Source organism: Dermacentor albipictus, chromosome 2, assembly GCF_038994185.2.
Source record: "Dermacentor albipictus isolate Rhodes 1998 colony chromosome 2, USDA_Dalb.pri_finalv2, whole genome shotgun sequence".
Classification (NCBI taxonomy): Eukaryota; Metazoa; Arthropoda; class Arachnida; order Ixodida; family Ixodidae; genus Dermacentor; species Dermacentor albipictus.
In genome coordinates, this window is record NC_091822.1 from 115488555 (window position 1) to 115513992 (window position 25438).

Here is a 25438-nt window from a genome sequence, read left to right on the forward strand (position 1 = left end):
TCAGGCAGTATAACGAAACCGCTAGCGCAGCTTAATTTCGACAGAGTGGTTCTGTAAGAGATCTCAAGAGGGGCAAAATTAATTTTGCGCACAAAGTGTGAACTCGGAAAGAAAGGAGGAGCGTGAGGGAGGCGGTAGTGTGAAGAAAAGCTGGGAGGTTAGTCAAGCGAAAACTTGGTCTGCTCTCCTACACCTCCAGTTTCGTCAAATGAGACCTTTCAATATCTCATTTAAAAGTTACGCCGTCTAACAATGCACTAAGTACCTGTTTTCATTAAAATATTATTACTCTAAAATATATCTGATAGTAACGAAGAAGATACAAACACCTAATATTATCTAGTTTCCACCAGGAATTTATTCACGTATCATTTCTTGAACGTGGCGCAGGTATTCCGGTTCTGAAAAAAAAAAAGAAGAGAAACGCCGAAAACTTTTAATAGTAATGATGGCTCCAACATGTACGTTACATAATACTGAGCATCGCAGAGGCAACCGTGTTCAGCCTGCCACCATATTGTAGGCATGTTCTGCTTGTGTTAAAAAAAATTACGAAAGCAAAACTGGGAATGCACTTTGATTAGATGAAAGTAGAATTTCAATATTTCTAAGCAAGAAGAAACACCCGAAAAAGAAGCATCTTTAAAAGTTTTGAAGTATTTGCTTCCTAAGGATGAGAAATGGAGGCCTGATTTTCCAAAGATGCACGATATCTTGGTAGTACTAATTTGCTTTTAATATTTACCTCCGGTGATCAGGATATCAGTATAATTAAACTCTTCGAATGAAAAGGGAGCATTACCCTGGTTGGTAAAATATAGTTAGATTGCTTAGGCGGCCTCAGAATGCCGTTTTGTTCAGAGTTACGGTTGAATATGAGCTTTGCTACCTGCTTTTGAACGCTAATAGTGCACTAATATATGATCAGACTGTTTTTGTGCGCGTTCTGTGGTATAGGGAACGTTTTCTGACATATACTGTAAGAGGTACGATGAAGGAACAGTGACACTATAGTTAAGCGCCTTTATTACAATATAAGCGGTATGCCAAATATATTCTTATACACACTATTTCTATAAAAGTGCCACGTCGGATATTACACTAACTGAAACAAATCAAAGTTTATTTTAACGCAGCTAAGATTTCTGGATTTTACAATCAGTGAGTACTCCTGCACGCACTTATCCACAAAGTAGGTGATTACACCACTGATATGACACGCCCATAAAGTATTTAAAACTGCTCAATGTAGTTCTTTTTCTTTTCAGTCAACTTTGGTACTGTTTTTTTCGTAACCCCTGTACAGGCTAGCCTACCAGAAATACGCTCTGGCCAGTCTTTCTCTATTTAATTTGCTTCTTTATCTCTGGCTGATTTGATTCTGTTCAAAAAAACGCTGGAAGAAAACATCAAGCTAAGCGAGATGGGTAAAATATTGGCTGGACCTATACCACCCTTTTTCGTGTGTCCTTATATGCGTTTATTCGTGGGCTATTGCCCCGAAACCATAAATCGTGGGCACGTGAACCCGTTGCTGCTCCTCCATTCGAATTACCCGCGACTTAACGGTCGAGTTAACGTAGTCGTCACGTGACCGCCCCTGGGCCGCTTTCTGTGAGGGGGCGTTGTGCTTACGTCACGTGAGAGGTATAAAAATTTAAAATAAATGGTGCATTCACGTGTTACGTTTTCGTCATGTACTCGCTAAAAAAGGCCTTGTTCTCGCACCGAATGACATATTCGTTAATTTCTGGACGCAATTTTCCCATCTACCTCGACCTAATATTTTTCCTGGGTATTCGTTTAGGGAGGGTGACAGCGTGATCATTTTAAAGGCCCTGCAGGGATACGAGAAGCGGCTGATGGGGGACGAATGCCACGAACACCTGCCGAGTTGGCATCACTCTATTCTCTACAGCCAAATTGTCACCAATGCCTTCAGGTTAGCCGTGTAGACATGAACGCTGCCAAAATGAGTTGCAATCAAGAGTTCGTGTAGCTTATAGGTGCAACCTGGCTCTAAATCGCAAGAAAAGAGTCTGAAGTCTCGTAGGTTATTTGTTTAAACAGGCTAATTCATTGTAAAATTATCATTATGTTGCACTCACAATAAAGGCGTAAAGTAACCAAGCCCGCCAAGCTTCGTAGACCTCTCTCTTGTACAGATCATTTTGTTCGTTGTACACGCCGTTGAGTGTACGTCACACCCGCCGTGGTTGCTTAGTGTCTATGGTGTTGGCCTGCTAGGCACGAGGTTGCGTGTACGAATCCCAGCCGTGGCAGCCGCATTTTGGTGGTGGCGAAAACATCTGTGTATTTAGATTTAAGTACACGGTAAGGAATCCCAAGTGGTCCAAATTTCTGGACTCACCCACTACGACATGCCTCATAATCGGTTCGTGGTTTATGGCTCGTAAAACTCCACAATTTATTTCGCTTTTGTGCAGGTCACAATTATTTGTTGTGCACAAAAATGCGTTTTAGATAGGCACCGCATCCTACTAGTCACTGTTTCCTCTTGCAAAGGAGCAGCAATTCCAACTTACGATGTAGCCTTCTTCTTCTGCGCTCCGTGAAAACCTCGCTGGGATTGCCGTCATGTGTTGTTATGCATTGTTAGTTTTGTTTTGTTTTCAAAGGTGATTGACCATTTTAGCGATGATTTCATGGGGGGAAAGGTAATTTGTTGAGCGCCGCGTCCTAATACTATGGAAATTATGAAGAAATATGAAAATCTTTTGTCACTTTCGCTATCACAGCACGCTCGTCCGATGTTCTAGTGAAAATTAAGTCGCTCTCCATCGCTGCAATGCTTCTCATCATCCCTCTAATGACAAGTAGAGAATTATTGAATGAGCTATCTCTAGCTTGAAACATACTTTAAAATTACTGTTATACGTTTAGCAATTTTTTTCTTTATTTACTTTTAAAGTAAACATGTGCCTTCAAATCTGGCGCTGATTTTCTTTTTTTGGGCTCCCAAAGAATATACTCATGCACGAATTTCTGTGGCTATGAAGTAGAGCTACGGGGGCGAAGCTTCTGCACATGTGTTACACCACAAGTTGTCCGCCAGAGTTTGACAGTGCTTTCGGTTGGTCGGAACAGACGCTAAATTGACGCAGCTTCCACGTGCGATGGTTTCGCGTTTGCCCGGATGCGGAACGGAAAAGGCGCAAAATAAGTGAACGTTTACATTCATTGGTGTGTTTTATCTTATTTAAGTGTTGCTCATAAGATGTTTATGTTTTCGCATCCCTAGGTTAAGCGAACGTGGATGAAAACACAGGACCCTTTTCAGAAGCCCTCTCAGTTGTGCGTGCTTTGCCTCCCTAGCTTTCCTTTCAGTGCCACAGAATGTTGTCCGCGAGTATACTAGGCGGCGCCACATAGAGCTTTAAAGCGAATAGCTTTGTTTGTCCTTAATGGTGTTTAGCGCAGAAATTTGAAAATCGACAGCAGAGGTGACAGTACGCAGGGATCGTGTACATCTCCTGTGTTGTGCGTCGTTTTTCAAGTTTCACCGCTAAATATTAGAAACGATGCCGTACCAAGATGTCCGAAAGCTAGAGGATTGCAAAGCTTTTCTTTTTTTCCTAGCTCTTTCGACCGTTTTAGTGGTTTTTCGATGGTGACTCGGTGATCGGTAGCACGTTCATTTGGTCGCTCTTGCTTTCATTCACGCTGGATCTGTCGCTCCCTCTTTCCCTATTTCTTTCACTGGTACGCTCACTCGCACGTTCGTTCGTTCATGCTACTCACTTACATTGTCATTGTCGATGGTTTTTTATTACTCTTGAAACTTCTGTTTCCTTAGATTTTCGGCAGAAGGAGGAGGGGGATGTTGTTGGCTGAAGACGGATCTAGCCTTGCAACACACGCTGTCAATCGCTCCACCCGAGCCCCTCATTTCAGAAACGTTTGTTGCCGTTTTTAAGCCCAGCGCGAGGTGGGTCAACACGACTCGCGCAGCACGGTGGAACACGACAAAAGCCCGGAACATAAAATGCCATGGGGATCGCATATCTTGCGACCCAATACCCCGAAGTGAATCTTGCAGGCGTTACCAATCATTGGCTAAGGGCACATCACTCGAAACTTCAGAAGGAGGCTGGACACCTCCTTCATAAATGTTGTGTGTCCACGTGGAAACGCCACTTCATTCACGCTAGCGATTTAAGAGCCTATACGCTGAAGTGCGCCAAACAAACAAACAAACAAAAAATGCGCTGTGTAACGAGTCTAGTACACTCCATCGAAAGGGTTCCATTTCAATTATTATCTTCCTGTTCTCACATAAAGGCAACGTGTTGAGCCCGATCTCTAATAGACACACCGAAGCACGTGCAGACCCCGTGCGGGCACGACGCAGTAGGGAAGCATCTGGGCTGCTCAACTCCTTTGACACACGGGGCTGGTGAGCTTAGTCGGTCTGAGTTCATGACGTTTGCTTCCGATTTCGCTAACAAAATATAACGATAAATTTTGAATTTCGCGTCTTTTCCCCGTAATAACCCAACGTTTCACTTGTGCCACTTACACTTCTTGAGGAGGGTAGCGTAGCCGAGACCTCCAAATGCGTCCAAGCTTAGGGTGTAGGTGTCGAAGCCGTAGCCGTACGCAGGAAAACCATTGCCAAAGCCGAAAGCCGGGGCATTAGCTACTGCTGGGATGACTGGGGCAGGGTAGACGGTAGAAACGGCTGCTACAGGCGCTGGGTAAGTGGCTACTACAGGCGCGCCGTAGGAGTAGGCGGCTGGGTAGCCAACGTAGCCAGCCACAGTGCAGGTGGCCAAGGCAAGAACTATGCAGGCACGAATCTGGACAATATAATGTTAATGCAAGCGTGACCTATACAACAAAGAAGATACAACAAATTATCAACTAAATACAGCTAGAAGCAATGTCGAGCGGTGGATATGAATAAATGTATCTTCAGCACCACATCTTGATGCAATGCACCGCAGCTAGCGAATTGTGTGTCTCGCACCATAGCGATTTCCTTGCACTAGTAAAATTAAAAACGTCCTATGATGTACCTAGAAGTATCGCATGCTTCGACTTAGTAACCTTGGATGGAAATAATGTATACCTTGATTCCGAGTTGCGTTGCCACTGATATTCAAGTTGTTTACTACCGCAATTCACCGTCTGAATCCAGCTCATAAATACAATACGACTGTCGAACGAAATGTGTATTAGTGAATGTTATGCGTGAAAAGACTACTGAGGTACACCAGTGCCGCAATAAAGCAAACTTGGTTGCAGCGTTACACACCATTTCTCAAGTGCTCGTACTGTAGCAATGTGTATAGGTTGTTTCGTCACAAAGATGAAAATAAATGAGTGAAGTGATGTGGACACAACGCACCATGGGCTCGAAAGCAATCGATTTCCTTTAGCTTCGTAGAATGAATTTGGTTTATGAGAAACTCTGCACGTTTGCGGCCGGCTCCATAAATCTACACTGAACGATAGCATGACTTCAATGGTCGATAATTTTCTCATTTTATTGGAGGCCGCAATGGTGTGGAATGCTGCTCACAAAGCACATTTTACGCATAAGGACTCGCTCGCTGGCTGTGAGGCGCAGCGTGTCAGAAATTGTGGCTTGATTTACTCATTGTGGACCCCAATGAGAACGAACTTACAATTATGTTCAGGAAGACATCTGGAGATGAATGTGCTCTGGTACTACTGTTTCTTAAGCGTTTATGGGCTCATTTTAACAGGCGTTTCGGGTGGCGACGGTGTTCGCCGGCGCCGCTACCTGTGTGTGTGTTCGGTGTCCCTAGCAGCTATCGCTGGGAAAGAGAAAAAGAAAAACCTAGTTCCCGCCGTTATCCAACCCGGGTCCGCTGCCTGGCAGTCAGCTACTGTACCACTGAGTCACGCCAGCACATTTCTGTATTTGTTGTCTGTTTGTACTATTATATAAAACAACAATTGGCATTTAGATGAACAAGATAAATTAGTAAGTTTTCAGCACTAAGTGTCAGCCTTAGTGGACTGACTATTTTAGAATTCTTTGAGCGCGGTAAAGGGTTTTACACTCGACAGCCACGCAGGTACACATTCTTGTGCTTTCTGAATTTCTACAAATCTGGACATGCATTGTTGAATATACGTTCGTGCAGGCCGAGCATCCGGATCGCAGTGAAACCCCGCCATATGGGCGCACCATAGACAGTGAAGGCAAACTAGCACAATAAGGTCGGACGAAAGCCCATCATTGTTTTCTACAGATAAACATCTAATACCCTGTGGATGAAACAGAAAATCTTTCTTGATGGTGAAGTACATCACAAAAGACAATCTCAACAATCTAGAAATAAATGGTCTATAGTTTCTGGTTTCTTAAATATGAAGCAATGCGACCCTCAGGGTAAGAAATAACGACGATCTTCTAAAAATATTTTGACAGTCAACGTACCCATGTGGAGCTTAAAAAAGAAGGACTTAGACTGTGGCGTTACTTCCATTCTTTTCACCCGCTTAAGCACATCTTACCCTTGGCCTGCACTGTACATGGCCCTGTAAATTAAAATAGGGAGAACTACATCGCATACATCTTTGTACAGTGTTATACGTTTCACTGGGAAAAGGCTGTCATTTGAAAATTTAACGGGAATGAATCATACACTTAAAGGAACTTCTTCAAGAAATCCACAAACAGGACCGGTCATATTCTCTGTGCAAACTACATAGCCAGGTAACGTGCACCTCAGCCTCACTTGGCACAACGTGCGCAAGAAAGGATCGCTTAAGTCGCGGAAAAATTAAAACTGGTTTATAACCTGTCGTATGAAGAGGTGCGTCATTCCCAAAGCTCCGTCTTTAACTTGTCTGAACAAATTGGTTCGAATGCATCGTTGCAAATTCAAAGCCCCCACAGAGGGGCGAAGACTTGGTACAACTTCTGTATATTAACCCTTCAACAATGCAATAAATGCATTACATACCATAGTTCTGCGACAAAAAAAAAGAAGGTTACGAACAGCAGTTTTTGCAAACAGGTGGAAAGGTGGGCATCTGCCTGTGCCACGCCAGCGCTTGCTAGTAGGCAGCGTGAACATGCCCCATAAACACCTGCTAGCGCGCGAGGATACACGTGATGTGACACGCGCGCCGCGTAGCGTCGATACGTGCACGTCTATAATAGCACTTGCGTATTATTACACCACCCAGTTGAAAAACACAACAGGAAATTTTAACATTCTGTTGTATTTTGGGACGTTGTTTCTGTAGTTCTGTTGTCTGTAGTTCTGTTGCCTGTAGTTCTGTTGCCTGTAGTTCTGTTGCCTGTAGTTCTGTTGCCTGTAGTTCTGTTGTCTGTAGTGTGACCTCCTGTAGTAGAAAGTTCTGTAGTTCTTGATCAATATTTAATTAATAGTTGACAGAGACGTTCGTAAGGTTATGTAAATTTGTTAGCACAAAAAAGAAAAACATAAAAGTAAAAAAAAATTTAAAAAAAAAAGCGTTCTTGCCTAGGATTCGAACATGCGACCTATCGATTCCTAGCCCGGCATCTTACCACTGCACCACCCCTGACATGCTTTTCGAGTGTACGTTTTGGCCATATAAATACTGCGACGTGCTGATGCGCTGATGTTTACATTTGCATTTTGAGAGCCAAGATCCGCTATCACTCCACCGCGTCAAGTGCCGCATCTCTAGAAGAGCAAGAGTGTTCGTACCATCGACAAGTACATCGTGCAGTGCTAGAACATCGATTTTGATGTACGATATCCATATTAAATAAGAAATTCAGAAATAGACAACGTTGACTTTTAGGGTTATTACTGCTAGTTTCGACAGTTGTCTCTCGTTCTTTACACTTTTGAGCGCGCATATAATTCGTGTGTTCAATGCAAAATAGCTACATAAACATTCGTGGATGAGAGTTCTTTCTGACAGCATACTGGCTTCTCACGGCAGCACTGTATCAGATTAATGAGACCCGAGCGAGACAGCTTTTCACGCAACTTTGTGGAACAACCGAAATCTTCTTTTCCGCTTCGCATAAGCTTGTGAAATATTCCTGGGAAATTAACTAATGTGTCAGTGTAACAGCACATGTAAGTCCACAGGCCTGTGTGCCACATCTTACCAAAAAAAAAAAAAACGGATACGCCGCCATTCCCGCAGATGGTATGATTTTGATCAGCGGCCGATTTTGAGGAGGCCGGTAGGGTGTTGCTGGTGCCGCGTCGTCACGGCACAATTATAACTATTCGCCACGTCGACTTTAATACCGGTGTCGGTGCCATCGGTGTCAGCATTGCCGGCTTCAGAGAAGCGCGATTGAATACCGCGCAGGAGAAAAGTACAGTGTACACTACCGATGCAAAAACATACAATTTTAAAGGACCGCGACGGGAAGCGCTTCTGTTGCGACTTCGGAACTCTTGGCCGTCGCGACCGAATGTTTCTGCTGCGACGTCAGAATTGGTGTCGTAACGTCGGAGTCGCTGTCAGGATATAAAGCTGTTGTTCCGACTTAATAACTCTTGTTGTCGCGACAGAATGCTTCTGTTGCGAAATCAGAATTTCTGTCGTAACGTCAGAAATGTCTCCCAATTAAGAAATGTCAACAACTTCTGTCGTACAACAGAATTTCTGTAGTTGCGACAGGAATTCCTTTTGTCTTTTTTAACCGGGCACTACAGAAGCTTGTCGCATCACACAATTTCAGTGCACTTCTGTTGTCATCATTGGGTATATGTTGCGGCGATAGGTTTCCGTTGTGGAACAGTTCTCTGTAGTACAACAGAAGTTTGTCCATTACTTCAGGAACACTTATGTTATGACAACTGGGGGCCTGTTGCAATGATAGGTTTCTGTCGTACAACACAATTTTTCTGTAGTACAACAGAAGTTGGTCGCATTACATCAGGAACACTTCTGTTGTGACAATTGGGGGCCTGTTGCCACAATAGGTTTCTGTAGTATTTCAACAGCTTTCTGTAGCACTACAGAAGTTTTTCGGGTTACTTCAGGAGCATTTATGTTGGGACAACAGGGTGCCTGTAGTGATGACAAATTTTTCTGTAGTACTACAAAAATCTGTTGTAGAGCTTCAGCTTTCTGTTGTAACAACAGACATACGACAGACTGTACTTCTGTAGTAGCAACAACAAATGTCTGTTGTACATCAGAAAAGTCTGTCGCTCCATCAGGAATCTGTAGTTACTACAGAAAAATCTTGTTGTACAACAGAAATTTCAGTAGTACTGAACACAACCTCTGTTGTCATTTTCAACTGGGCAGGTAGAACGTGAGGCAGCAAATGCACATGTAGCAGTACAAGGCAGGTAAAGAAGGTTCGAGGAAGAAAAAGAAGCTTAAGGAGACAATGACGAACGTGACAAATTCGAATGCAAGGCTCTCTTGCGAAACTGTTGCATCATTGAGCCCAGTTTACGGTCATCGTTCATACAAAAGAAAACTGCCCTTACAGTGATAGCTTGTATAGTGACCGTGACAGCTAGTCATTACACCGGGTGTTCTTTTTAGAAGGTGCGAAAGTTAAAGAAGAATGCCTGTGGCAGATAGTACAATTCTAACACTTGATCTAAATTGCTCGATTAGGTGACCATTAGTTCTACGAGAAATTAAACCAATTAAATAAATAATTAAATAATTACGCTAATATCTTGCTAATCATTTACTTGGGGCCGGCATTATATCTACAAATTATGGCGGGTAAGTTCTCAAGGCATATCTATTTGGAACCAATTGTCAGGACTGCACCACTTTCGAGGTACTGTTTCTGAAAGCGCCCGACAAAATGCATTGGCGTTCCAGTTACTTCTTTTAAAGGAGCCCTGAACCATCTCCCGGGCTTGGTGAAATAATGCACTCCGAGGGTAACATAGCCCGCTGCTGTGAAAATCACAGCCAAGTTTTCCTCTCCCAAGTGGTGCGTGTAGCTTGCAAGTTACTCAGTGGTTATAGTGTTGGGCTGCTGAGCACGAGGTCGCGGGATCGAATCCCGGCCACGGCGGCCGCATTTCGATGGGGGCGAAAACAATTGTGCACTTAGATTTAGGTGCATGTTAAAGAACCCCAGGTGGTCGAAACTTCCAGAGTCCCCCACTACAGAGTGCCTCATTATCAGAAAGTAGCTTTGGCACGTAAAACCCCATAATTTTTTTAAGTGGAGTGCGAAGTCACGGTTCTCTCGAACGCTCTGTTTTTTTAAACAGAAGCCTGCACTTCACTTTTTTTGCGGACGCTTCATTTCGTAATAAAGCGGCTTCACGTACGCGGCAGTCGTCTACGCAGCGCAGATACCATGGCCGCCGCAGGGTGCCGCCCCGAGTCCACTGGCTAATCGCACTGCGGCTAGCTGACGGCAGCCGCGTTTGGCTTATGTTCAGCGCGTCGCAGGCCCCCAAATCCGAAGTTCTGGCGCCTACATTAACATCCAAAATCATACTTCAACTAATCGCCACGCTAAAATTCATATTGCGGAGCGTTGTGGCAGCACCCCACTCCGTCGTAACATTTGCAGCGCAAGGCACTTAAGAAGGAACGAGCACAGCGGACGCCGTGTTTGACTGCCAGTAACTGCGCTTCTGCTGAACGCATTGAAGTACTTTTTGCGTCAATGTTCATTGGATGAAATAGCCTATTTGCACGTCTAATGACTTTCTCCGCTTCGATGAAAAGGGGTTCACGACACTTTTAAGAAAATGCTGTTTTGTGCATTGAAGCTCAAAATCATCTTAAACGCCAACGAATTTCGTCGGACAGAGTTTGAATTGATATCTCGAAACTGGTGGAGCGCAGAGAATTTGATCTAAGTGGATACACCTTGTGAAACCACTAGCTTTATTTCGCAGATTTATATGTATCCCATAAAATAATTGAATAAAATGTTAGTTACGGTAATTTTGTTACTTATGTATTCTGATGTCTCGTAGCAGTAATGGCCACCTCAAGGAATAATTTTGATGAAGGGTTAGAATTGTGCCATCTGCCACAGGCAATTTCGCAGGATTTCAGAGCGCCTAAAGAAACCACTCGGTATATAGTATATATCTTTGGGTGAAGCAACAAAACATTACAAGTACCTGCCGCAAATCCCCCAAACATTCCACAAAAATACATATATAGGAATAATGCCATTGAACCAACTGCTTATAAGAGCCACTATGAGGATAGTTTGGTTAAAGATGGTTGCTTACCATCACGAAGGCTGTTCCGTACAGCTTCTGTGTGGATCCTGAGACAACCTCCGTTTTTATACCGACACGGTGCTGGGCGTTGGCTTTGTTTACGAAGACCTAAAGTGGAATATAAAGATGTCAAAAGATGAACTAACAAAAGTGACAGAACGACCTGTTTATGTACGTGTCATCAGATTACAATGATATTCAAAGCAAGGTCGGTGTCTGGCCTTGGTGGGCGTTGTTCTGAAGCTACAGCGTGTGAAATGCTTGAGATTGTCTTGTACGAAGTTTGCACGAGCAGTTTTCCCACGACATGTTTGCCAAACGTGACTTCTCAAACATGTAAGAGTTCCCACTAGGTGTTACAGCCGGTGACACGTGGAGGCGTAGTGGATTGCCTTGTGCCATATTGTGCTGTTTTAGTAATCGGGAAATTCTCTGCAAACATGCAGTGCTTGCTTTCTTGGTCGAGTCAAATGGCGTTCATCTGCAAGTGAGAGCAGCTACGACGCCTATTGAGGTGTGAAAATAACACTTCACCTAAAAATAAGACGGTTGCGAGCTGAATCATTCTCTGCTTAATTCAATAAGGAAATACAGCGCTCATTTAAACGTGCACAAATTGAGGTACACAATAAGCGGAGCTCCTCTGTCAACCTGTCCCACATTGTTTCTTCTTTCCTATTTCTTTCTCAAAGGTTCTTATGCAGCGATTAATTTGAATGTGGACCTGAGTTTGATCAGTTGATTCCGATTGTGCCGCAGGTAAGCGTAAAGACTTACACATTTTCTTTATAGATACCTAAATTGTATGGCTACGAACGTTTTAGAGCGTAATTTTCGCACAGTACGTCACAACTGCAGTACTACTGCACAAACAGAACCAAAGGTTGAAGTGGAAAACGAGTGTCTAAAGAAAGCTTGTGGCCAACTACCCTTTCTCTCCGCCAGCTTTGGTTTCGCTTTCTATTTACTGTTTAACCTTTAAACATATCTCACCAACAAGACTGAAAATGAGCGCTTCATATACTGGGTTTATAACGACAGTAGCAACATGAAGTATCCGTTTGCCTTTCTCCTGAATGCGAAGAATGACTGCGGAACGCAGGAAATTACTTAAAAATGAAATAATTTTTTTTTAAAAGCGCAGTTTTCTTTGCCTGCCCCTCTGACCGGGACTTCCCTTGTTCAGCGACGTCATGAAAGCTTTCTCCTTGAACGACTATGTGCCTTCATCAGAAAACAGAAAGAAAAGAAATGAGTGCAGTGATTGACGAAGTAGTCATGAGAAATGAGCATAAAATAAATAAAAATAAATATCTCAATCATTAGTATTACAGCACTGTGAGCTAATAATGAAAGCAAAACAAAAACACCAGTATTTCTATAGCAACTAAGGTGCACCTTCTTTGTGCTGAATTCAATCCTCAAGACATGCGCTGTTGCCCACAGTTTACCACCACGTGAACGAAGAGTAGTTGATATTCAGCCAACTACGTTGGGTTTTCCACCACTTGCTGCTAATTCACTCTTGTTGCCATTAAGCTTAGGTTTGTTGATTTACTTTGCGCTATCAACTTCAACCATTGATCTGTTTCGACACTGCGAAATGCTCTAGCGCCATGTGCAGTCAAATCACACGTCCTGATGTACTCGCATGCAGTGAAAACCATTCTCACCTTTTCAGGTCCCAACAAGAGAGCCGTTATTATATCTTTCTGGGGTGTCTAAGATAACAACCAGTCCCGAAGCAGCTGGCAAGTTCATTAAAAAATTGTTATCAGTGAAGGCTACCCACGCGCATGCGACGCCCATTCACGCGAGCTGCGTACTTATGGAAGTAGGAAAACCCGGAGTAAGCTTCGCATTAAGTCGGGAGGTGTTCAAGGATTTCAGTAGCCTATCACTCTGCTCGTTGCTTCATTGTTTCGCGTAATCAAACTTCAGAGCTTAGTAAAGTTGATGCACGTGCTGAGCGTATGTAAGCATCACGTATCTAATAGTGACTGTCAAGGGAACTTGGCGAGGTGGTGATTGCGGAGGATGCATTGAATACGTGAGTGGGATCAGACGACTATTGTTTAACAACAGCGTCGGATCAGTGAAGGACGATAGGAGGGGACGATTGTACCTCTCTATTGTGTACTTTCTACTGCACTATTTTTTTTCCTCAGAGCTAAATTGTCATTCACTCTTCTCACGTTTAAGGTGGGAAACCACGTGTAATGTTATACAAACGTTTGTCTCTAGCGTTTGGCAGTACAAAGCCTCAAGGCTCAGAAGATGCCACTGTCTTTTCAAACGCTGTTAACAGCAATGCCAGTTACTTCCGTCACCCGCGTTGGCAAGACAGTGAATGTGAAACCGGTTTTTTCTTGTGAAATGAAACGTTTCTTTTTTTACGGTTAAAGGTAGCAGTGAAATCAGATGCTCAAAAAAGGGTAGGTGAGTTGTCAGAACTATCGCATAAGATCGTGATGGTGATCACTGCCATTTTTCTATCTCTTGTGCATTTGACCTAAGAGTCGATTAAACATGGGCGCGGAGGAGGCACATTAACTAAACTTTCAGTTCTCCTTTTTAGGGGTAAATAGTGGGCGATTGCGTTGCTTTCGTAGTAAACATAAAGTATTTTCATACTGTTCTGCTGTGTAATATGTAGTAGCGTCGTTAAACGTTGTCAATATTTTGATTCGCTCGGTTTCCTTGGTACGTACATTTCATAGTTTTTGTTGCGTGGATTGACAGTTGTCAAAGACGTTTAACGTGCAGTTACTGCGAGAAAATTGCATCTTAAAAAGTCAATTCAAGCATGAGTGCAAAGGGGCAAATATTTGTCATCCATCCTTTTCCCCCACAAAAGTGTAGTCGGCACCGTGTTTGAAAACGTCTATTTAGCTTTCATCGTGTGAATAAATAATTCATTTATTAAGTTATTTGTTTGATTTCACGGCTCTACGCATTTGCGGTAGTGAACCGCACAATTCGATATACGAAGGCTAGAAGCTGCATATAAAATAACGAGAAAGCGGCGCCATCTGTGGCCTTGGAAACGAATAGCCGAACGTTGCGTGGGGAAAGAACATTGCGTGTCCGTTGTACAAATGTGCGGCGACCTGAAAAAGGATTAGCGGTGTCTCCGATAGCTGGCGACACTTACCCTGAGTTAAGGAGGACAATGTTTGGAATGCAAAGGAGGGAGTTGATTGGTGTTCACTCGGCGTCGTGGGGTGACTAAAGGCGAAATTACACTTATACATGGCATACTGATATCATGCTGGGCTTTGCACTATTTTCCAGCACTGCAACAATTTTACAAGTTGTCATTTCGCTCGTTGCTGTTTTACGCGAAGAAAGAAAAATTACGCAGATCCAACGTGAACGCGTTTGTGAAGCGGATGTATAAATGCTTTATAACTAATCACGATGCGCACAATTTTGTTTACGTTGATGCAATGCATCACTCTTGAGCTGTGTCGAAATGCGAGTACTAAACGAGGCTTATGTACAGTGCTAGCGTATTATAAGCGACGTCACAAAAACGACGGTGATTTATGAGTCTCGTAGAAATTAAGAATGGTGATGACAGGTGTAGGCACAGAAAAGTAAGAGACGTATCAAACAACCTTGAGGGGATTCTGTAATTCTTGTGTCGCAGTGGGGCATCCCCATTCAGGAGAAGTCGCTACGAACGGGCGCACCCTCAATGGCACAAACTGGATTTCTGAATCTAGGGAAGTGAAGGGAATCGAAGAGTTCTGTAAGTATAATTTACCATTATATAAAACGAGCAGTGTGCGTTTGAGATATCTGTGAACCGACATTATGTATTGAGGTTTTGTGTAAGTATCGTATCGGGAGGTGGCAATTCTGGGGGATTGGCCTAGAACGAATACGCATCCAGTGGTACATACCATGTGGACACAGAGTGGATAAAATAAACAATATAACGTAAATCAAAGAATTTGTTATGTAAAAATTACCACTCCCTTAGGAGAACGTTGTTCTATAGAAATGCCTGGGAGCCATCATTGTATATTAAGGCTTTATGTAGGAAGTTACTTTTTGTTACGCAACCCAGAGATGACCATACTTGATCAGCATACAAAGCCACTTCGATGTCACTCTCAATAAAGCTATGCATAAATGTTCACTAATAAACCCGGCGAGGTAGCGACCGACCCAACATCCAGGCAAGCAGGTCTAGCCTGGCTAACTCGCGAAGGAAAGTTCGCCTAAATAATGATAGGACTGTCCTTCTATGGGAGCTATGTACAAGAATTCTTTGTTTCTTGTGGCTACGGCGTTTTGCTACGGAGCCCGATGACCGAGGTTCGCAGCCCAGCCGTTCTGACGGGAGTGAAGCGCAAAAAGCGCTAGTATACAGTGCGATCGGAAAAATATTTGCACAATTTATTAATGACCGGAACGGCAAAATCATGACACGTGCCGCTGTTGTTGCCGGCCGCACCTATAAAGAGTGTGCCCGGCACTTTCCATTGTCCAAAGCAGGGGTGGCTGGCAGAAACCGACCGATCTGAACCGCCGCATTTCGACACCTATATGTGCCTTTCCGTTCGCCCACGCTATGCGCCAACGAGGCTGTGCAACCAGGCGGCAGTAAGTAAACTGCCATGACTAATAACGCCCACCCATAAAAAATAAATAAATGCGCTCAAGTGCGCAGCCTTGTTCGCGCATAGCTTGGCTGGAAAGCGAGAAATATGGTAGCTTCTGTATAGCAGGCTCTAACATGGTTTGGCTGCTGCCGGCCGCCCCTGCTTTTGCAAATGGATGCGCTCGGAAACAATAGCGCCGGGTGTCGCATTTTGCCGCTCCGTCCACCAGTAACTTGTGCAATGTTTTTCCCGATAGGATTCTGTGTTGATTTTGGTGTACGCTACAGAAATCCAGGTGGTCAAAATTATTCTGGATACCTTGGGTAAGGCGTCCATCCTAACCACAATGCACCTCCGTACTTGCAGCCTCAGAATTTGTTTCAATTTTACAGCCAATCTTCACAATGCCGCTGAAGCCGCAAAGTTTACACGAGTAGACTGGTAATGTAATGTTCAGTAGGGAAGAAAAGGTGCCTTGTTTGGTCTATTTTAAACATTGCGACGGTTTTCAGTTTGTTACCCTTAAGTGATACTACAGGCAAATAATGAACCACGTTAGTCTGAAGGAAATTTTCCTTTCTCAAATTGCTGAACATTTTTCGTGGGTGCAAATTATGGAAATTTCCACGAAGAAAATTGTTTTCTTAGGTTTTACGTGCCAAAACAACAATTCGATTATGAGGCACGTCGTAGTGTGGGACTCCAGATTAATTTTGGCCATCAGGGGACCTTTAACGTTCCCCCAATGCAAGGAACTCGGGTGTTTTTGAATTTCGCCATGATCGAAATGCGACCACCGCGGCCGGGATTTGAGTCCATCACCTCGTGCTTAGCAACGCAACATTGTAGCTGTTAAGCCACCACGGCTGGTAGGAAAGGGAAGCAAAATTTTCGTTTCTGCACTTGCTTGCTATATGCCATATATTTGCCCCAGTCTACAGTCGTACGATTTTACTTTACATATGCGAGTTAGGTCTCGCCAGAAGTGTTCGCCCATCTGAAACGACAGCATGCCATCTTGACCTTCTCTTGTCGGACACGCCACAAGTTCTTCAGAGACCATCCAGAAACCTCAGTAGCAGTTTACTATCCCCTTAACAAATCTTGCTGTATTATACGGGAACTTGCGGTGAAAACTGTGAGCGCATATGTCGACTACCTGCCATTTAATGGCTACTGTTTACTTGGTAGGGTTGCCAACCATACCAAATTTGACGGGAGAGTCCCAACTGTTGAGTAAATGTCTCGTGTCCCGACTTGACCCAGGCGGAACGGCCAAACGTTCCGACTACTTTTTTCTTCTAGTGTGTAGCAATAAATAGACTAGGCTTAATCATTTTAATGCCTGACCGCTCATTTGCACATTCTACCTTTTTGTGATCTGTTCCAATGTGAAAAACATAGACGCGGTTTGGTTATTCTCGTGGTTCTAGTTGTCTAGTAAACCTTAACTGCTCATAGGATCTCTATTTATATTGGTAGCCGACTTCGCCAGGCAAATACATTATACGTTTCTTGATGTAAATCTCAATGCATTCGGACTAAAAAATTGTTCAATTTTGTCACACGTGCAAATTGGCAGCTCCTGGCCCTAGCAGTTTTCGTTCTCGCCAGCCACCTCTTCCGCACCTCAATCACCCCCCTCCCCCTTCCTTACCATACCAACTTCATCCTTTCGATACTTGACCAATCATGTTCTCGATTCTCACACTCAGAAGAAGTCTAAATTTTACGCTCAATTAAGTACTGTTTAACAGTCTCGGAAGAGAACAGCAGTTTACGATGGGTAGCGAAGCACTGGAAGTGGTAAGGGAATACATCTACTTAGGGCAGGTAGTGACCACGGATCCGGATCATGAGACTGAAATAGCCAGAAGAATAAGAATGGGTTGGGGTGCGTTTGGCAGGCATTCTCAAATCATGAACAGCAGGTTGCCACTATCCCTCAAAAGGAAAGTGTATAACAACTGTGTGTTACCAGTACTCACATATGCGGCAGAAACCTGGAGGCTTACGAAAAGGGTTCTGCTGAAATTGAGGACGACGCAACGAGCTATGGAAAGAAGAATGATGGGTGTAACGTTAAGGGATAAGAAAAGAGCAGATTGGGTGAGGCAACAAACGCGGGTAAACGACATCTTAGTTGAAATCAAGAAAAAGAAATGGGCATGGGCCGGAAATGTAATGAGGAGGGAAGATAACCGATGGTCACTAAGGGTTACGAACTGGATTCTAATGGAAGGGAAGCGTAGCAGGGGGCGGCAGAAAGTTAGGTGGGCGGATGACATTAAGACGTTTGCAGGGACAACATGGCCACAATTAGTACATGACTGGGGTAGTTGGAGAAGTATGGGAGAGGCCTTTGCCCTGCAGTGGGCGTAACTAGGCTGTAGGTGATGATGATGAATGATCATAGGTTACGTGCTAGCAATCTGCGCAGCTCATCCTTATTTAAGCATTTCGATATTCCAGGACGAAGCTCTAAGCCATAATTGTATCTATTTCAACTGATGCTTTCAGAGTGACATCTATGAATTATTCTTCCTTTACACGCTAACGGCATGTCATCGCGTATGAACAAAGGTGCCAACACCTTCATATGTCTTCTCGTTAGTTGCCATCGTAAAATTGTCTTGTCGCTGCTCATTCTCATTTGTCTAGAAGCCAACAAACTTATTTGTTTGTTTGGAATATCTTTTTAAAGCTCCAAGTCATGGTGCGTTACAAGAAAATGAAGGTACGTGTCAAAATTACATGAACGGCAGAATAGGACGCAGAGCGCTTCGCATCCTCCGCTCCAGCAGGACTAACAACAAAGTCAGGCATGCAATTTTCTGGGTACCGGGACATGCTGGAATAGAAGGGAACCTAAGGGCGGACAAGGCAGCTCGAGAGCACACAAACTGAGCGGCCACAAGCACCGACCATGAGGAACCCATACCAGCCAATCCAAGCTACTCAGACATTCTGAATTACTGTAAGGGGGTCCGAATCAAACACCCTCCACTCCACAACAGCGTAAATCAGCATGAAGCAACCTCTTGCAGGAGGCTGCAAACAGGAACAAACCCAAATCTAAGCACACTAAGCAAGATGTTTCCCACCCAGTATAGAGACATTTGCCCCTGGTGTGGCGCGAAGCCCACCTTGTATCACAATACAAGGGGGTGCGTTCACAATCAACAATTCCATCAAATAAAAGACCCGAGTGTGGAGCAGTGGGAGAGGGTGCTCTCCAGCAGCGACTCAAAAGTCCAGCAAAGAGTAGTAAGGCACACTCACCGAGTAGCCACTCTCAGTGGTGCCCTAGAATTGGGGCGTCGACCCAGCGCAGATGGGGAAGAAGACAATTGCTAGATACGGGACCGTTTCCTGAGCCTCCTTCGAGTTCACCTGACCACATCGAATCGCGCCACAGCTAATTAAGGAGCACAGAAGCACGGAAACCACATTCCAGAGGCGCGGCACGTGCAAACGAGTTGGCGTCCCCCACCTCGTGTGCCGCAGGTGCAGCTATTCACTGCTTGACTCTTCCCGAAAATGAAGCGAGAGCCTGGTACTGTTCCAGGTAACGTGGGTCCAGAGGCAAGACGGCTGTAAGGCACCGTGAAACCCTGTCCGCCTTGATCCGCCGTCCCCCCGTCGGCTTCGTGTCGCTAGTTACCGACCGGGACGGCAATACCGCAAAGAGAAGTAAGCACTCGAACAATTGGGGACCAAGCAGGCGACTCTCTCTGCCGGGTGTGACACAATCGCATGGGCGCCTCCCATTGGCCGAAAATGACGAGGCCTGAGCGGGCTCGCCCATTGGCCGAACATGACGTGTCTTCGAGACACCGAAGGGCTTAAAAGACACAGACCGGGAGCAGCAAGGAAGCATTCCTAGAGCATTCCTTCATTCTTCTGTTTCGAGCTTCTTGCGACGGTCCGCAGCGTCCGAGTTGCTGCCGGCCCGTAATGACTGCTGTGACTGTTAATTTCTGGGTCGTCTCACTGTAAATAATGTAAATAAACCTCCCAAGTATTCATTCCGACGTCCTCCTCAACTCTTACACCGTAAACACGGCCGACCACATCTACCACCGCTAATCTCTAACCGATTAGAGCCAATAAAGTTTTTCCTCCTCCTCATCGGTGGAAAATGTTGCAGTGCATCAAGTTTCAGCGGTAGCTTGCCCGCACTTAATAGACTAATCGCAGGCCGACGATGATCGGTCTCAGGATGCTAGTGTTCGCACAATTTTTTTATGTTCGTTATAATCGTTTTGTCATACTAGCATGTTGGGTTCACACGTTTGTCTCTCTCTCCTTCCCTTACTCAGCATGAATGCACAATGTCGTGATTCTATAATCAGTGTGGCGGGACAATATCCAGCGAACAAGCCATTCAGTTTATGACTTGTTTTCTAGTGCTTTTCTTACCCAGGATTCTTTGTCGCTCAATTTACGGCGATATGTAGTCGAAGAAAACTGTCTAAGCACTACGTCGTTCGCTGGCTTGAAATTGTTTGTACATATTTAGTGACGTGGCAAGGTAACGCTCGAACCACCAGTCTAGAACAGTACAAAAGCCAGCTGAAACCCTGCAGTAAGCCACATTAACGTAGGTTATATTATTCAAGGTTTGTTCGCAACGTTATTTCTCACCTTTGTCGCAGTAAAACCAAAGGCACCATTGCACTTACAAAAAACAATTGTCATTTGGTTTTCAAGGCTATCGCAGCGTCGGGTCGAGGCCTGGATATACAGGTATTTGCATGTCATGGCAAGCCCGTAGTGGAGAAAGTGGTCATACCAAAGAAAAAAACGAAACAAACAAATGCCACTACCATGTGACGTTTACATTCAAAACACACACACACACACACACACACACACATATATATATATATATATATAGAATACCTCAAACAAAATCAATGAGATCACCTGTGTACCACATCTATCTATGACCTCACGCTTCATATGATGATATAGTGGCATCAAAAAGATTGAAAAACAATTGAACAGGATAGCAGTCAATCATCCATTCAAATATTGCTGATGGTGGAAACGCCTTCCCAAATGTTTTACGAGTGTTGAGTGTGTACAACTGCCCACATAGAAGCAAATATTGTGAATGACGTCCCATAAGGTCTTACGTACAGATATGACATAGGCCAAGGCTGGCAACCTATATGGTGTTCGCACAGAGGAGCCGGTGTCGGTCTTTGTTTCTCGATTATGCGTATGGAAAGCCTGCTTTCGTGAATGTTGATTGTGGACACGGGGAACAAGTTTTTTCTTCACCACCTGGTGCACTTCGCAGTTATCGAACGCGGTCGCGCGCGCATTCGGTCGTGCCAGCTCTTCGGGACCAATGGTGCATGTGTTAGGTCACATAGCTCGAGCGACAAGACGTGCGTACGTTCCGGTTTCCCATTCGACAACAGACCGGAATGGCCAACGTTCTCGTGCGCTACGAGCGGAGGCATGCCGCTTTCTCTATTTGCTGCTTCGGGGTAGCTGACGCTTCGAGAGGCCGTGCTGCAGCGCGAAGACTTCGGGATTGACCCACATTTTTCGAGAAGTTTCAGTGTAGCAGATAATGCTACGAAGAAGCTGCGCCGAATTGCACCGCTTGCGATATCAGCCGAGGTCATAATAGAACCGGCGGTAATTTTCCTTCGCAGAAGTAAAAGCGAAAATTCCGTCATGTCATCGCCGTTTACTGGCGTCGGCACCGTCTTGCTTTTGCCGATGCACGCAAACACACGCGCACACACGCACTATTACCGAGCCCTACTTAAGCGTGTTGCCAATGGCGGCCTGAACGGAAGAAGCGCATATGAAGGTGAAAAGAAATTTTGTTTATTAAACTGTGGAATTTTACGGGCCAAAACCACGATCTTCATCGGAGGCACGCAGTATACTCTGAATCTTTTTTTTTTCTCTTCACTTTGACCGTCCACACATTTCTTTAAGGCATGCCTGAATCTAAGCACACAAACGTTTTCGCATTTCGCCCCCATCGAATTGTGGCGGCCGTGGCCGGTACTGAAATTGCGAGTTTGATCCCCGCATCACAATGCCATAGCCAATGCCATAAGCAACCACCACGGGTACGAAAAAGTTAAAAAGAAGGGAGTAAGAACGATACTGGGCGGGCGCTAAACTTTGACCTTTAATTTGGAGAATGAAGTCAAAGAAGGTACTAAATGCGCATCCTACCCCCGGTCACATGAAAAAATCACTGAAACGTGTCAAATAGTTGCATGAGCTCTTTCGAAAACTATCAACAGAAGTGGTGCTGATAGAGTTTTCGATTCTTCTATTGTTACCAAAAGCCCCCGCGTATACTCTCATGGCCAAGTGTCGCTAGTTAAGCTCATTATCTCGATCTTACGATTCAGTGGTTCCCTTTCGCAGGAAAAGCAATGAGCAAATGAGCGCTCGTTGACATTTTTATTTATCGGCAGCTTGTGTTCCCGAGCACAGTCATTGACAGAGCAAGTTTGATCTAGACAAATTTTCCCGAACAAAGCTGGCATTGTATATATACAATGTCAGTCGCGCATTTCCCACATGGTCTGGGTTTCCATGTGTTTTACCTGTCTGAATTTCTACATTCGATAATTCATACCGTTGGGCTATCATTATAAGTTATCCCTACAGGAAGCCGAGGCTTTTAAAATATGTCCTGGGCCCTTTTCGTCACAATATAAAAATATTTACACTCTCAAGGGTGTTATCGTGTCCCACTGGTAACACCCTTACCGTTAAGGCTTTAGAAAAATATCCGACAAGAGAATTTCACAGGTATAGATATAAAACTCTCCTGTCGGATATTTCTGTGCGCCCAAGACGGTCACATGATTACATGGCTTTCAGCTACGTCTTTTGTCATCGCACGTCCGTTTACAGCTTCGTTGTCGTCCTCTATAAATTTTTGCAAGGCCCTAACGTTAAGGGGTTAGTAGTACGACAGGCAAACACCCTTAGGAGTGTAAACATTGCTACAGTGCGCTGTGTCTCTCAAAGTACAGCGATTGCTTTTGGCCTTGACTTTCACGAGTCAGCGAATTAAACATTACCTGTATTAGTGATAGATGGCCGACCTGTATCTATAGACTTCAATGCGACACGATGCTTGCTATAAACACGGTGATACTTATTGCGTTTGCAACTTGCAAAAAATGTTCGAGTACGTAAGGAATGTGTCCCTTTTCCGTTACTTGCCGCGCCTAACGGGAAAGTTCCATTACGCATTCCACCGTAGGCAGACTACGAGGAGGGGTCACGTGCGGCCTAGCTTCCCACACGGAGACTGCGTACGTAATCTCAATGGCCGTATTGTGCGTGACCCAGGTCTTGGTTGTCTGCTGTGTGGCTGCACGTAATACGCAATTCACCCCGATGGGTGTTAAGTAAAACCGATAGTGATCGCGTCCGTGGCCCACTACGACAGTTAGACATCTCGCACGGTAACCTAGAACCGTTGCTACGAGCAGTATTGTGCGGGAGAGATTTCAAGAGCAGCTGCAAGAAAATGCTGTTTTTTATCATGCAACGAAAACCTGCTAGTGTCATCTCCAGTCGTCCTCTAAATCGTACACCGATAGAAGCGAGCGTACGGACAAGCAGAGCGAGCAGTGAACCAAGCGCCCTTCTTAGCACGTTATTAGGCCTTCACCCGCCATCCAATTAGCATATTGATATTCATTGAGATATAAAGGAAGGAGTGAAGTTTCTGACGCCATGCAATTTGTAGACAAGATAACTGGTGGTCCATTTAGCGCGACAGAATATAAGCCAACTGAAGGGAAATACAGTACGAGATTGCGGAAGAAACTTAGACGGCGTAGTAAAATCAGAAAATTTTGGAGTGGGCCAGTGCAATATGAGCAAAGCATGGAGTGGGCCAGTGCAATATGAGCGTAACGGGATATTCTGCAGTGGATTACAATGGCTGATCATAATAATTATGATGATACTATACACACAAGTACGTATATAAACAAAAACACCCCCACACACACTAAAGCACTTGTGTACGTATGACGCAAACAGCGCCAGTGAGTGTGTAATCCAAGGCAACGCCGTTCAAGGACGCGAAACGTTTATTCGCCATGGGCAAGCCTGGTACAGGTGAGCGTCAACACTCTAGGCAGGACGGGTACGTACATAGGATATTAGTTAGCTGCCAATGACGAAAGCCAGCTTAGGCGGCATGTGCGGTAGGAACCTCATAGAGACAATCCCGACCTATCGAGCAGTATGGCTATATGCCGATATTGAATAGCGTATGGGAAATGGCGTATGGTGGTATAGTGGTGAGTATGGTGTATGGCCTATTGCATCCTCAGCAAAGAAGAATTGGCAGAGTAATGTCGTATAATGGCCGAAAGGTCTCGATAACCTTATAGTGCCACGCAAAAGGTTTATTATGAGCAAAAAAATCCATGCTCCCTGGCAGTTGCTAATAGCCCGTGCCTGAGCGATCGGTTGGCAGACATGTTCTATTCATTGCGGAACTGGGCAATCTTCGGCTATGCAGAAAAAGAATCGATTTTGTTTGGCATATTAACGCATATTTAACGCGCACACGTCACTTCAACACGGTGAGCTTTCGCGGTTTTGCGACGTCGCGCGACCGACATGCAAAATGGGTGCCGCCCCAGAACTTCTGACCAATAGCAGAGGGCTGGTGGAGGAAAAGTGCCTAATCAGAAACAATTATTTTTATTTTATACGGTCTATTCATGCATATTCAGTGTCTACACGTCATGTCATATGGAGAGGTATCGCAATTTTCATCACGTCGCGCGACCGACATGTGAAGTGGGGGGTGGGTTGAGAATTTTTACCAATACAGGAGGTCTGATTACAGAATTGGAATAGAAACGCTTGCAATAGCTTTACACTCTACCGGCCCTGTATGATTATATCTTCAAGCGTAAGTGTGAAACAAGTAACTCCTAACGTTGCGTATGTTAGCACATTCGGGAATATTCTCGTAAGCATACTCAACAGGTCTCTCATGCGGGCCGAACGCTGGCAAACATGCTCAGACATCGCGCTAAAGGCTTGTGCTGCCTCAATGGCAGCATAAACTCCAGTCATTCCAGGTTAAACTATTTCAGCAGGCCCCAACGAATCATTTCCCACATGGAAGCCACTGCATTATATTAAGTACACCATGACAGCCCGAAAAATACCAGCTACTGCCACTGAGCGGATGTATACCATGGCTTACAAAATGGAGCGCTCGCGCCAGCCACCACGGCGGCGAAAGCAGACAGCTCATAGATGGCACCACTTACTACGGAATATGGCGGGGCACATAAAGAAAAGTTCATACGTAACTTCTGCTTGAAACAAACAGCAACGAATAGGGTTTGCATATTATTGGAACATACTGGACATTTGTTTTGATGAAATGCAGCGATTTTCCCTCAAGAAGGCTCTGAAAAGAGAAAAAAAAATATATGTACGTGTGAAAATAATAGCTTCAAGAATCGCACGATATTTCACTGTTGAAACAGACAATACACACAACTTTCGCAAACTGGCATGGATATTTTAATTAAATCGCTCGAAGAACTGTTCTTTTAACTCAACTACTTTTCAATGTTCCAACTGATATAACGGTAGCAACAAACT

General features: G+C 44.5%; 1 protein-coding gene and 1 long non-coding RNA gene across 3 annotated transcripts in view; one reads left to right on the plus strand and one right to left on the minus strand.

The window, feature by feature from the left end:
• Positions 1-335: 335 nt before the first annotated feature.
• Positions 336-11293, minus strand: LOC135917852 (uncharacterized). Of its 2 annotated transcripts, none has more exons than XR_010569438.1 (3): positions 11193-11293; positions 4541-4820; positions 336-401 (listed from the first exon to the last, which is right to left on the minus strand). It is a non-coding gene; the product is annotated as an uncharacterized lncRNA (long non-coding RNA). The 2 variants fall into 2 exon arrangements; XR_010569437.1 differs by lacking the exon at positions 11193-11293 and adding an exon at positions 6434-6535.
• A 12794-nt stretch (positions 11294-24087) lies between these two features.
• The window catches only part of LOC135917834 (shematrin-like protein 1), a 59115-nt gene continuing 57764 nt past the window's right edge, over positions 24088-25438 (plus strand). The window contains exon 1 of the mRNA XM_065451435.1: positions 24088-24108. Within this exon, the coding sequence (XP_065307507.1) occupies positions 24088-24108 (21 nt within the window). The remainder of the gene's footprint in view (positions 24109-25438) is intronic.